The sequence below is a fragment of the Theobroma cacao genome, chromosome 1 (genome assembly GCF_000208745.1).
Source record: "Theobroma cacao cultivar B97-61/B2 chromosome 1, Criollo_cocoa_genome_V2, whole genome shotgun sequence".
Lineage (NCBI taxonomy): Eukaryota > Viridiplantae > Streptophyta > Magnoliopsida > Malvales > Malvaceae > Theobroma > Theobroma cacao.
The window spans coordinates 1,608,157-1,621,295 of record NC_030850.1 but is presented as its reverse complement, the minus strand read 5'-3'; the positions used below and the strand labels follow the sequence as shown (position 1 = coordinate 1,621,295).

Below are 13,139 nucleotides of genomic sequence, written 5' to 3'. Positions count from 1 at the left end.
TTTGACTGGCAGAAAGCAGGATGGTGGACCATGAAATTTTGGAGAGTTGTATAAGCTAAAATGCTATGAAACGACAAGAATGGAGTTAGAAACTGGCTGCATTCATAGCAGTAATTCTGACATTAAAATTTGAAGTCACATCATCTTCAAAACAAAGGATTTTGAGTTTCCCTTAGTCAACATAAGTAATTAAGAGTCTTCATAAATGTTAGATGGAGAATCCTATCCTAATGTAAATAGCTAATTAATGAATTGTCCAATACAAAAAATATTTTTTTAAATTGTAATTTATTTAAAAAATTAGTAATTAATGAATTAATCACATATTATAAAAAAAGTAAGTTTTATTTTTCAAAAAATTTTCATCTTATCACTTCTTTTATCATAAGATTATAAAAATATCAATATTCATTAATTAATATTCAAAACTTATATTTATAAATATGTATTTATTAAATGACGATCATTCAAATATTTTTATTATAATTATTAGTAAGATTTATTTAATTTATAAATAAAAATATTAATTATATTGAATGATTTCATTAAAAATATTTTTTAAATTTTAATAGTATTGAATAATTTAAATATTAAATTTTTAAATTAAATATTAATATTTTTAAATTTTTTAATATTTTAAATTAAATATTAATATTTATCAAATTTATTATGATAAGCTTAATATAAAAGTAGCTTTTTTTGTTTTCTAAAAAATATTTTACACCTCTCAAGGATATAAAACATTTTACGTGATTTGGATATTTTACCGTTGATTCATAAAATATTTTATATTTAAAATAATTTTTTTGTTTTTCAAACAAACATAAATCATAAAAACTTTTTTTCTAAAAATATTTTACATAAAAGTAAACAAACTCTGGTTTTGACTTTAAAGTTTGAAGTCACGTCACCTTCTAGAGAGAGGATTTTGAGTTCCCTTAGCCAACAAAAGTAGTCAAGAGTCTTCATCAATTGTAACATGGAGAATCCCTATCCTAATGTCAATAGCTAATTAATGAATTGTCCAATACATTTTTTTAAAAATTGTAATTTTATTTAAAAATTTGTTAATTACAAAAATTTTGAACTAATTAACAAAATCCAAATAGTTTTTTTTTATTATGTTCAATTTTGTTAATCAAATTCTTATATTTTTATTTTAAATTAAATAAAATTTTATAATAATAATTGAATAATTATTATTTTATGTTCACGTGATGTTAATGTGACAAATGAGACTGCTATCATTATATATTTATAACAAATCAATAAGTCATTTTATTATTATTAATTATAATTTAATATAATAAAAGAATTAAAAAAGTTAAAAAATTTTAAATAATTCAAAATTCTTTTTAAATATTATATCAATTTTTATTTTATTTTTATCGTAACATACTTGAATAAAAGAGTAAAATTTAATTTTTAAGTAAGAAAATAAATTGTATAATTTTTATTTTTTTTGGGGCCAAAAGCCCCAAACCCCGTGGATTACTCTTCAATCTCTTCAACTTATTCTTTCTTTTCAGTAGCCAGCACATGTTTAAATGTTTTCAACAACTGCTGAAATACGCACAGCATGAATGACCCGATTTCATTGCTTAACGTAAGTAGAAATTCGTTTATGACCCGAATTCGTTTAATAACGCTGTCTACCTGCCAAACACGGCGGATTAAATGATACTAGCACTCCTAACAGCAATGTCGGAAAATTTAGCTCATCCTCGCCAATAATTTTCTCAGACGTAATAGAATAGGCTATAGAGTAAGTCACTTGCGAAAAGAAATGATACTGTTTGATGCTAGCATTTAATTCGTTTGCAATTATTTTTCCAATAATAATAATAATAATAATCCTTTGCAATTTCTCAAAGAATGCATAACAATACTTACTCTTTTTATTCAAAAAAGTGAATATTTTATCCAAATAATTTATAGAATTTAAGAATGACAATAGATAATGTAGTAGTTAATTAAGATATCCTTATCCTAATTTGAGTACAAAATCTAATATTCATACTTTATTTGAATTATATTAATAATAATTTGTTAGAAGTTGAGTAAAGTCCGAACTCACTAATTTAGTTAAAATTGATGTGAGTACTCATTACAAAATCAAATATGACCTGAATTCAATAATAATTTTTTTATTAATCAAAATGAAATTAATAAAAATTTTTAAACAATTTATAATTTAAAATAAATGATTTCAATCATAAATCATATATAAACTAAAAAATATATAAAAACAAAATTAATATTTAAAGATTTAATTATTTATAATCACACTTGAATAAAAAATACTTTAATAAAACTATATGTACTTTACTGGAATCTGTTTACAAAGTACTCTAATTCTTTGCCGTTTCTAAACAAATTTCAAGAACGAAGGGTCTGGCCAGTTAATTGCTGGTGTTGTATACCGTATACCCTCTTTTTCCAGATTTTTTTTTTCCAATGAAAGGAAAGAGTTAATTTTGGCGTCTATGAAATAATAAATAATAAATGGATAAAAAACTATCCGCTATTGGAGTCCAAACTGGTGCCCCGAAAAGGAAATATTTTGATGGTCCAAATTTTTGGCCTTTTGTAAAAGTCGTTTCCACTATAAAGACGGAGGGGCAAACCAAGAAGCAAGAATCGGAGTTGCATCGGGCCCCGCTTGTGCGCTCGCATAGACTATAGCCAACACTGTGGCCTCGCCTACCCAGTCTACTCTCCTGCTTTCCCACCACAATAAAGGAGACTCCTCGCCCCCCCTCCCCCCTCTCTCTCTCTCTCTCGGTCTTGCTCTCGCTTGAATTAAATGACACTTTGTTAGGCTCAAAAATTTTCCTCGTTTCCTCGGCACGAAATCTGGTCCGTTTCTTTTTTATTCGCCCTGAAAGCTTTCGATATTCAGCTGTTTTTGCTTAACCGGGTATATTTCTTTCTCTCTTTTTTTTTATTGTTTTTGTTTAACGTTTGAAGTTCTTGTGCCGGCCGTTGAAAAAGCCGGCTGTCGGCCGTTGGAAAAACTGATCGTCAATCTATTTGTTTCACCGCAGAATTATTTTTTGTTAGGAAATACCTATGGTGTTGTGGAGTAGATCTACCAGCATTGACTGATTCGTTTTATTTATTTATTCCAAAATTTTCTGTTGATCATGAGAGTTGAAGAAAATATTGTTTTTTTTCGAAAGTTTAGGCAGGGATAGATCTGTTTTTAAATGTTTGTAAAGTGATGGATCCTTACGAGCTCTGAGTCCGGTAGTCGTTCACTAAATGTTTGAAAGATGAAAACGGTGTGGCCATGATTTTCATTTCCTCTGCTTTGCTTTTCGAATTTTCATTTAAGAGAATTAAAAATAAAATTAATTCGGAGAATTAAACTTTAAAGTTGGTCTTATTAGTTATTAAAATTGTGGTTGACTTTATTTGCAGTGAAAAATGTTTCTTCGGAGAAGGCATACACAGACGGATGATTCCGAGCAACGGGATGCAAAGGTAATTATTTATTTATTTAGTTTTTAATTCATATTTACATTTGAAGGGGAACATATTTAGTTAATTATCAGCAATTCGGCATAACCATCTTTAGTAGTCTCTGTTGATCAAAACTCTGAAAATAATGAGAAATGCTACCAGACTTTCTCTTGATGAGGTAAATAGGAAGGTGTAAAGGCTAAAGTAATTGAATTTTCTGTTAATTAGTAGGGTCGATGTATTCTTTGGGGTGCAATTGCTAGTAAATTCTTGATATTTGGTCGATATGCAGGTCAGTGAACTCAAGACTGCTATAGGGGCCCAGTCTGGACGCAGTTCAAAGTACTGCACCGATGCATGCCTGAGGAGATATTTGGAAGCTCGGAATTGGAATGTTGACAAGTCAAAGAAAATGTTGGAAGAGACATTAAAGTGGCGATCAGCTTATAAGCCAGAAGAAATCCGCTGGGTATGTTAGATAAGTTACTGCCTCCATATTTTAGTTATGTGTATAAGTTGGTTCTGATCAGTCTTTGTCTTGTTAGGACCGAATGAGATTCCAAATCCTGTTAGAATCCTATAAACTTTACATAGTAGGTTCAGGTTGAAACTTGTTTAATTCAGTTTTGGTGTCTTAATATACAATTAAAAATTTTGAATGAAACTGGATAATCGTTCTTGCCTTGTAACTTGATAATGTGTTTCATTCGGTATTTGCATATGATTATGAGTTTATAACTGGGGCAATTTTTGGCAATAATTGCTTTATTTTTGGTTTCTTGAACTTACTGCATGACATGTTCTCCAGCATGAAGTGGCACATGAAGGAGAGACTGGAAAAGTTTCCAGGGCAAATTTTCATGACCGTCATGGAAGGACTGTGCTTATAATGAGGCCTGGGATGCAGGTTTGCACTTGGTTTCCTTCAGTTTGTTTTGTCACCAATCTTTTATTAATTTGCACTATTAATTTTTCCACCTATATTTCTTGGCAGAACACAACATCAGCAGAAAACAACATCCGCCATCTGGTCTATCTCTTAGAAAATGCTATCATGAACCTCTCTGAGGGCCAGGAACAAATGTCCTGGTTGATAGATTTCACTGGATTTTCATTAAACACCAATATTTCTGTCAGAACAGCTCGTGATATCATTTACATTCTACAAAGCCACTATCCAGAGAGGCTGGCCATTGCTTTCTTGTATAATCCACCAAGGATTTTTGAAGCATTCTATAAGGTTTGTTCTCCTGACTCTTTCCATTTGGTTAGTTTAGCTATTGCTCTAATTCAGTAATTATCCTAGTTTCTGGTCTATGTTCCAAACAAATCTTTTGTCTTCTTCCTAGTGTAAAAGTTAACTGCTAGCTCGTTTCATCACATGAGAAACAGAGAGTGAATTGGTGCACGTTGATTACCATGAATTCTGATTAATATTATACAAAAAGGGCTGTCAGGAAAGAGATTGGTGAACCTAGAGAGCGGACTAGATCTGGAGTTAGTTCAATGTGGTTGAATGCAATATGTCAATCTTAAATGGCGGCACTAACATTTTGCATAATGGTTCCTTTAGGAGCTATATCTTTCATTCGATTGACATTGTGCTATGTACATCTCCATAGGCTGTCAAGTACTTTCTGGATCCAAAAACAGCTCAAAAGGTGAAGTTTGTTTACCCTAAAAACAAAGATAGTGTGGAGCTCATGAAATCATACTTTGATGTTGAAAACCTTCCCAGTGAATTTGGGGGAAAAGCCTCTCTGAAGTACGATCATGAGGAGTTCTCACGGTTGATGGCTCAGGATGATGTGAAAACTGCAAAGTTCTGGGGAATTGATGAGAAGCCCTACCACATTGGCAATGGGTATTCAGTGGCTGAAGTGGCACCAGAGCCAACACCCATTGCACAGGCAGCAAGCTGAGAGAGCCTGCCCATCATCCAGAATGGTCTGGCAGAATCAAGTGATGTAAAATACAGCCACCGGATTGAATCCAACAGATTAGCTTAAAATTTAAATCAACCTAAATGGGAACTGCATATCAAACATCCAGTTCTTGCCTTTTGTAATAAACGTCATTTCTTGTTCTCACTGCTAACCATTATAAATGCTACTTAAGTTTTCTTTCTTGCCCCCTCTCCCCAACAAAAGATTGAAGATGCTGCTAGTTTATTAGTTGGCATGAGTAAATATGATCTCTCCGGTCTTTTTTTTTTTCGAAAGTTATGGTCTCTCCAGTCTTTAGTGCCAAATTAGTCGTTACCTGTTAAATCCATTTCTATTATCTACTTAAACATCATTTGTTGTTCATTAATGGTCTCACGAAATCAATGCATTGTTAGTGTATAGTAAATAAACGGTATCATCACTCGTGATCAAAGTATCACTCATTAATGTGTAAAAGGTTTCAAAATAAATATTTATTTTTAAAAGTTTTTAACTTTTAAATTTATATATCAAGTATAAATTCATATTTTAATCCTTGATAAGCATTTTAAAATTACGTGCAACTTAATTATCTCGTGACTGAAGTTGATTACCTCGTCTACCGACCTATTCGGCTCATGTCAATGCAACCTTTCTCATAGGGCGTGCAGTATTCATGGACTTCGTTACGTGAAACGGTAACGTACGATCGTTTAAGGCACTGAAGCAGCGAATTCATAAAGTTGTTTCTTTGTTTCCTGTATATGACTTTATAGTTATATTGGAAACGTACGATATTAATTTTGTAAGCGAATTCATAGCGTACGATATTATTGGAAACATATCATTTCCTGTATATGACTTCAAATATCGGCAATGATAGTATAAACGGATGACTAATAGTTTTTCAAACATCGGCCATGATAGTATAAGCCGATGACTAATAGTTTTTCATAGTTAGAATTTTAAATTTGATTTCAAATCTTAAATGTATAAAAAAATATAAAATTTATTTCATTGATATTTTTATTATTTGTTTTTTTTATATAAATAATATATAATCAAAATATTAAGCAAACAGAATTAATTTACTTTAAAAAGCCAACAAGACTTAAATGAATATAAATAAATTATAGCAGTATTTAAATTTTTATTTTTTATTTTGAATTTATATTTGATATAGTAGCAGTCAGGGGTGGCTCCTCCTTCTTATAAAGGCCCCCCCAAATTTTTTAATTTCATTACATATAATTAGTTTTTTTCAAAATTTTCTTAACTTGACTCTTTAAAATTTTGTGAAATTTATACTTACTAGCTAAGTTCAATATATAAATTCCAACCCAATATACTAAGCCTATCAAATTTTAAAAAATAAAAATGAGTTTACTAACTCAAACCTACTAAGTCTATATAAATTTAAGTTTATCATAAGCCATAACAAGTAGAATCCTTTGGATGAAAACTTCCTCCGGAAACTACCTATTTTTCCAAAACAAACAAAGCCGCCCCTTGCTCTTATTTTCAAACGAAGGTTTCCTTCTACTACTGATCTCTCCAAAACAATTCATAGTTGAAGCTATTTGTCACTTCAATCAGTTTTTTCCAATTTTTTATTGAGTTTTTTTTATTAATTTTTTAAAATATATTTATAGTTTAAAAAATTACCTTAGACCCCTTTCGCTTTTGGTATAGAAAAAGGATTATTGTTTGCCAAGCAACAATAAATACTTAAAATTGATGATCAGTACTTTATGCAATAACCTTTTATAAACATTCCAGAGGAAACAATTCGGAAAACATTGAAAGCATTCCTCAGTATTAATATTTATTGGTATTAATAAGTCTTTTACTTGTATCATTTAGTTTTCTTGTTAATCATTGTGACGATGGAGGTAATTTGACCCTCTATTTTGAATGTTATTATTTATATTAACTATTTTCTTTTACTCTTAACAGAATATGTCAGTTACAAATTTATTGATTTAAATATTTAATAATTTATTTTTCATCCAAATAATATAATTATATAAAAGTTAGAAATATCCAAATCCAAATTAATAGGTTGGAATTTCTTATTGAAGTTTTTTGAGTTTTGACATGTCATTTTAAGTGAGCTTTTTTGAACTAATTTGAAATATTAGTATATCATTATATCACTACATTTTTGACACATTCTTTTAACTAGTGTTGTGCTATTTATTCTTTTAACTTGCATAGGTGAATATACATATATTGCATGTGAGAATTAGATAATATATGAAGTTCTCGTTGATCGTTAAGCCTTTTTTGTTTGACTCCCTTAAAAATACTTTAGTTTTGCCCTTGTTGACAGTGTATATTTTTTATACATTGTAAATATACCGCAAAACATCATCATTTGTAATGAACCATAGGTTGTGTTTGGTATGTTATTGGGATTGTGATTATTGAGTATGTGATTATTAAGAATGTAATTGTTAGGAAGATAGCTTTGTAACTTTTGGTAAAACATGAAAAAGTGATGATTGTAGGAAATACAAGGATTATATTATATAGTATTTGGTTTGAAAGTACTTTATTAAAAATGTAATATAAATTTACAAAATTACATTTATGTATAAAAATATAAAGTTGAATAAATTTATTTTTTTAATATAAAATTTAAACTTTTCAACTTTATCTATTAAAATAATAAATAATAACATAGATCACACTATAGATACTTGTGGTCAAAAGTTTAAATATAATTTATCGATAGATTGATAGATTTACAATTTTAAGCGTGTATGATGCTTCATTTCTCTCATAACCACAACACCAAAGCACCTCGTTTTCTTAAATCCTCTCAACTCCCTAGTAAATTTCTTTGATTCTAAACCATTTATAGCATGCTTGATTCATTAAAAAAAATATAATGAAAATAGAATAGTCATTCAAAGATAATAGAATAGAAAAAGAATAGTTATTATGTAGATTAGTTCATGAGAATGTAATAGAATAGAAATTGCTATTATTACTTATTCTATTATTTGGTTGGCAGGAATAATTTTAAGAATAGTTAAAGAATAATGGGTAAATGATAAAAATACCATTTATTAAAATTTAAAGATTTTTTAATTAAAAAACAAAAAAACTATGACGAGAAATAAATACTCTTTATTAAAATTAAAGAATTTATTTTGTTAAAAGATAAAAATATTCTTAACAATAAAATCAAAATAACTTTTACTATAATTAAATGATATTTTCACCAAAATACAAACATATTTTTATTATAATTAATAATATTTTGTATTATAAGATAATTAAACATTTTATTATAATTCAATAATATTTAATATTAAGAGATAAAGTATATTTTTCATTAAATTTAAATAATACTAAATAATATTCTTTATTATATTTATTATATTCAAATAATAATATTAAGTAATATGCTTTATAATATTTATTATGGTGAAATAATATTAATATATTAAATAATATTTAAATATTTTCATTTCTCATTTTTTGAAAATAAAGTAAAAAATTTTGTGTATTTTGTGCTTTAGAGAGAGAAAAGGAGTGAGGAAGAGAGAGAGAAAAAATAGGCTTAGCATTTTTTATAAGGTAATTTTTTAAATTGTAAAAAAGTATATTTGTCTAATCAAATTTTTTTCTTATTCCCAACAATTTGGAATAACTATTACCAATGAGGGTCTTGGTAATGGCTATTCAAACTTCTCTTGGAATGATTATTCTGAATAATAGTCATTTCATTGAACCAAATGTAGTTTTATCTCAATAATAAGAATATGAGAGGAATGACTATTCCATTTTCCCCAACCAAGCATGCCTTTAAAGTGTTTCTCTCAATTTTTGGTATAAAAAACACAAAGTTTTCTCAAAATACTTCCAAATTTTTTGAAAATTTGAGTTAAGGTTTTATAAAATCCTAAAAGTCCTAATCTCTTAAATTATCGAATTTGGAGATGAAATTTTATCCAAATGTGCTAGTGATTGACTACCCTTCGTACGGATAATGAGAAAAAAGAAAAAAAGATAAAAGAGAAAAAAAACAAAACGAAAAATAGAATAAGAGGATCAAGAGGTTAATTTGAAAATTTTTTTTATTTTTTACTTTCCCTTTATTAATAGAAAGTAACTGTCCCCCATGAGAGAAGGAAAATGTGATTTCCATCCCAAAATATCAATCAAATCTTGTAATGTAATTCTTTGAAATTTAATTGTAGGGAATGTTTCTCACACTTGTGTTGTACCAAACGTACTTATAAGTATCAGAATATTGAATTTATTAATTGATGTATAATTATCATATCTTAAGAGTAAGATTCGAATTTTCTCTCTTTCTCAGTTAAAAAAAAAAGGCACCCATAATGTATAACCAGGTGTATCAACTATCAAATATTAACCTTTCAATTTTTACATAATAAAAAACCAACTACAAACATAAAAAAGAAAAAGAAATTTATCTAGAATGTTCAAATGCAAAATTTCAACGGAATAATTAGCAACCATGACCAACATGACACGTGGCAAGATCAGAATGCATTGCCTTTTGAGAACTTTACCCCACCAAACAAAAAAAGTAAGTGACGTGGCACTACGCCATTGGAATGGAAGAAGAAACAAAAAACTAATCAGCAATCAACGCCTTCAATAAGTTCTTTCTTGTCTTCCACCGAAGCGACTTGAAGACCAGAAGGCGAGAAAGGTCCCGTGAACCAAACGTAGAAACGAAGAACAGTGAAAATGACTCTGGGCCTGATCAATGCGAACCCAGTGGTTCATGCCAAGAAAGAACGAGTCGCTCGAAGCGAAGATCCTCACGGTGAGGACGCTGTTGATCCCCTCGAAATCTATGATATCCTTTTAGTACTATTCAGTTTCCATGTTTTATCTGATGTTGATTTATTTTTGTTCAACAATTAAAATGAAGGAGCTTGTTTGTTCAATTTGTTTTCTTAGCTTAGCTCGAATTTAGATTTCATGTACAGCTTTTAGTTGCTTGCTTGCATTTATTCAGCAATAAAACAGAGTATTTCTCATTTCTGTGATTGAAAAATCGAAGTTGAAAAAAGAAAAAAAATGTTGTGATCTTTGACTGGAATTGTAAATTTTGTGAGGGATATAAGAGATCCAGAACATCCGTATTCATTGGAGCAGCTTAGTGTTCTCTCCGAGGAATCAATCACCGTCGATGAGAAGCTCGGCCGAATTCTGTGAGTGTTTTCTCACTTTAATTTTGATTTAGATTTTAATCAAAATTTGTGACAATTTGAGCAAAATTGAGTTTAGAATTAGTAAATTTAGGTTTTCTAAGTTCAATATCTTGAAACTGTGGTGTTAATTTGTTCAGTTGCCTTTTAAAGCTAATTATTATTTTGCATTTTATTTATTATGTAGTAATATAGTTGATTAATGGTTTAGGATAACTTTCACTCCCACTATTCAGCATTGCAGCATGGCGGCGGTAATCGGTCTATGCCTGAGGGTTAAATTAAAAGAATGTTTTCCTCCACATTTTAAGGTCAGTTTCTGTTCTATATCAAGTTGTAAATTTTAAAAGTCTTTATTATTTAATTTTTCCTCTCAATTTGTTTTCACCAAAAAGGAAATTCTATTGCATTGTTGTTTTAGAAATAAAAATTCTGAAAAGAAGCAATTTTGTTTCCTCTTCCGTAAGCACTAAACCGATAAAAAGAAGTCTTTGAATCTTTATAATCCTCTATTTTCCTTCTTCCTTTTGTGTAAATTTTTGAAGTCTCGATAATTTCTTCTTTTTATTACGATTGCTGGAAATCATTTATGGTTTAATGATTTTTATCTTTACAGGTTGACATCAAAGTTGCACCTGGATCTCATGCTGATGAAGAATCAGGTGAAGTTGGAAAAATAGTATATAGAAGTTTATCTGAGTAGCTCTTTTGAATACTTTTCTTGAAAATAAATGCATCTTATCTGAAGTTCGGGGGACTGATTGTTCAAGTTTCATCTGGGAGATACAATCTTATTCAGGATAACTTGAAGAGCGAGACCAACATATTTTGATCACTTATGCAATGCGTATGCTTAAGTGGAAACTTCCTACAATGAAATATGTTAATGGTTTTTAGTGTACCGGCCAATGCAGAAATTAACAGTAAAAAAGGTTAAAAATCTACATTTTTAGGTGGAAAAGATGTCTATCAATATATAAATGAAATATCTTTGGTATGATTTATGTATGCTAGGATTTTAATGTTTTAGTTTGTTCTTTCTGAACAAAAACTTCGGGATTTTTTTACCAAGAGAAATGATAGATCAAGAGAAGTATACATTTAACTGAGTCAATTCATATCCTGTAATAGTTTGCCCTTCATCAAGCTTTCTTGCTATAGTGAGTTATGAAGCCTCCATTGAAACTTGAATGTTATGTGAGTGTTTTCTAGCATCTAATGTGTTATCTCAATAGAGTCAGCTGATCTATTTCCCCATTTTCATCTTTCAGTCTCCGGTCTCCCTGATCTAATCCTTAAAATGTTCCGCCTTGTTTTTTCTTCAGTTAATAAGCAGCTAAATGATAAAGAAAGAGTTGCCGCTGCATTGGAAAATCCTAATCTTCGCCAACTTGTGGACGAGTGCCTTTACTCCAATGAGCTTTGACCAAGTACGCTCACCTATTATGAAGTTTATGTACAGATCAAACGTCAGCAGCTCCAGATGCAATAAGAAATGACTTTGTTGTGATGTAGCTTTCATTCGCTGAGTGTATATGCTTTGTGTGTGTCCTCGTTTTACTTCATGCAGAAGAGTGCAGCTAGGATATCTCTTTAGATGGGGGAAAACTAATGGTGCTACATGTTTTTTATCATATGGCCTTCCTTCATGTGGCAAAGTGTAACAATTTAGAGCACGGGAACCTTTTTATGTATGATGGAATTCAGAAGCAGGACTTGTTAGAATTTGCAGAAATAGTTGTCTTGTGAAATGACTCCTTTTTGTTTGAAAACTTGGATTGAGTTCTGGAAACATTCTTGAGTTGGCTTTATCTTTCTGTTCCCCAAATTTTGCAATGTAATTTACTGATGCATAAGTAGCAGGTTGAGATTGTGGAACAAGATGCTGTTGATGTCATATTGTGTCAAAGCCACGATAAACTATAGAGAGAAAAGGAAGATCTTTGATGGATAAAACTTTTGTGATCCATCAATACCTTTTTAGCCGTATCATGGGCATGCATATAATTATATAAATCAAACATTATCAAATTTCCTTGATCATCACATACTTCTTTTAATTCATTGGACCCGTAGCTCAGTTGGTTAGAGCGTTGGTCTTATGAGCCGAAGGTCGCGAGTTCGAGCCTCGCCGGGTCCAAAAATTAATTATATTATTTTTCTTGTTCACCTGTTCAAAATTATAAAATTTAACTAATTATGCTTTATCCTCTTGTTCACCTCTTCAAACTTATAGAATTTATATAACTAATTATGCTATTAAAATTATGGAATTTATTTTTCTTCGATGTTTGTCTCTTCAAAATTATGAAAATCATCCTATTCATGAGAATGCTATTTTTCTTGCAAATCTTTCGAAATTATGGAATTTTTCCTATTCAATTTTCACCTCTTCAAAATTATGAAATTTATCCTATTCATGAAAATGCTATCTTTCTTACTCATCCTTCAAAATTATGGAATTTATCTTATTCAATCTTTGCCTCTTCAAAATTATGGAATTTATCCTATTCATGAAAATGCTATTTTTCTTCTTCGTCATTTCAAAATT

General features: G+C 29.6%; 2 protein-coding genes and 1 non-coding gene across 3 annotated transcripts; all 3 read left to right on the top strand.

Moving 5' to 3' along the window:
* On the top strand, positions 2,630–5,659 carry LOC18610938 (random slug protein 5). The gene is made up of 6 exons (XM_007046887.2): positions 2,630–2,920; positions 3,424–3,486; positions 3,758–3,934; positions 4,274–4,372; positions 4,460–4,705; positions 5,088–5,659. Exons 2-6 carry the CDS (start codon positions 3,430–3,432, stop codon positions 5,385–5,387), a joined length of 879 nt encoding a protein of 292 aa, XP_007046949.2. The 5' UTR covers positions 2,630–2,920; positions 3,424–3,429; the 3' UTR covers positions 5,388–5,659.
* LOC18610937 (protein AE7-like 1) lies at positions 10,031–12,399 on the top strand. The gene is made up of 5 exons (XM_018125801.1): positions 10,031–10,233; positions 10,486–10,591; positions 10,800–10,899; positions 11,205–11,250; positions 11,914–12,399. Exons 1-5 carry the CDS (start codon positions 10,122–10,124, stop codon positions 12,012–12,014), a joined length of 465 nt encoding a protein of 154 aa, XP_017981290.1. The 5' UTR covers positions 10,031–10,121; the 3' UTR covers positions 12,015–12,399.
* On the top strand, positions 12,655–12,728 carry TRNAI-UAU. The gene has a single exon. It is a non-coding gene; the product is annotated as a tRNA-Ile (tRNA).

What these genes read in the sequence shown, in the direction of transcription:
- LOC18610937 (XM_018125801.1), top strand. Translation starts at nt 10,122, where the DNA reads ATGACTCTGGGCCTGATCAATGCGAACCCAGTGGTTCATGCCAAGAAA. An exon ending in GTTTTCCTCCACATTTTAAG is followed by an intron (nt 10,900 to 11,204) that starts GTCAGTTTCTGT and finishes TTATCTTTACAG; the next exon opens with GTTGACATCAAAGTTGCACC. An exon ending in TCATGCTGATGAAGAATCAG is followed by an intron (nt 11,251 to 11,913) that starts GTGAAGTTGGAA and finishes TTTTTTCTTCAG; the next exon opens with TTAATAAGCAGCTAAATGAT.
- LOC18610938 (XM_007046887.2), top strand. Translation starts at nt 3,430, where the DNA reads ATGTTTCTTCGGAGAAGGCATACACAGACGGATGATTCCGAGCAACGG. An exon ending in AGCCAGAAGAAATCCGCTGG is followed by an intron (nt 3,935 to 4,273) that starts GTATGTTAGATA and finishes CATGTTCTCCAG; the next exon opens with CATGAAGTGGCACATGAAGG. An exon ending in TAATGAGGCCTGGGATGCAG is followed by an intron (nt 4,373 to 4,459) that starts GTTTGCACTTGG and finishes ATTTCTTGGCAG; the next exon opens with AACACAACATCAGCAGAAAA.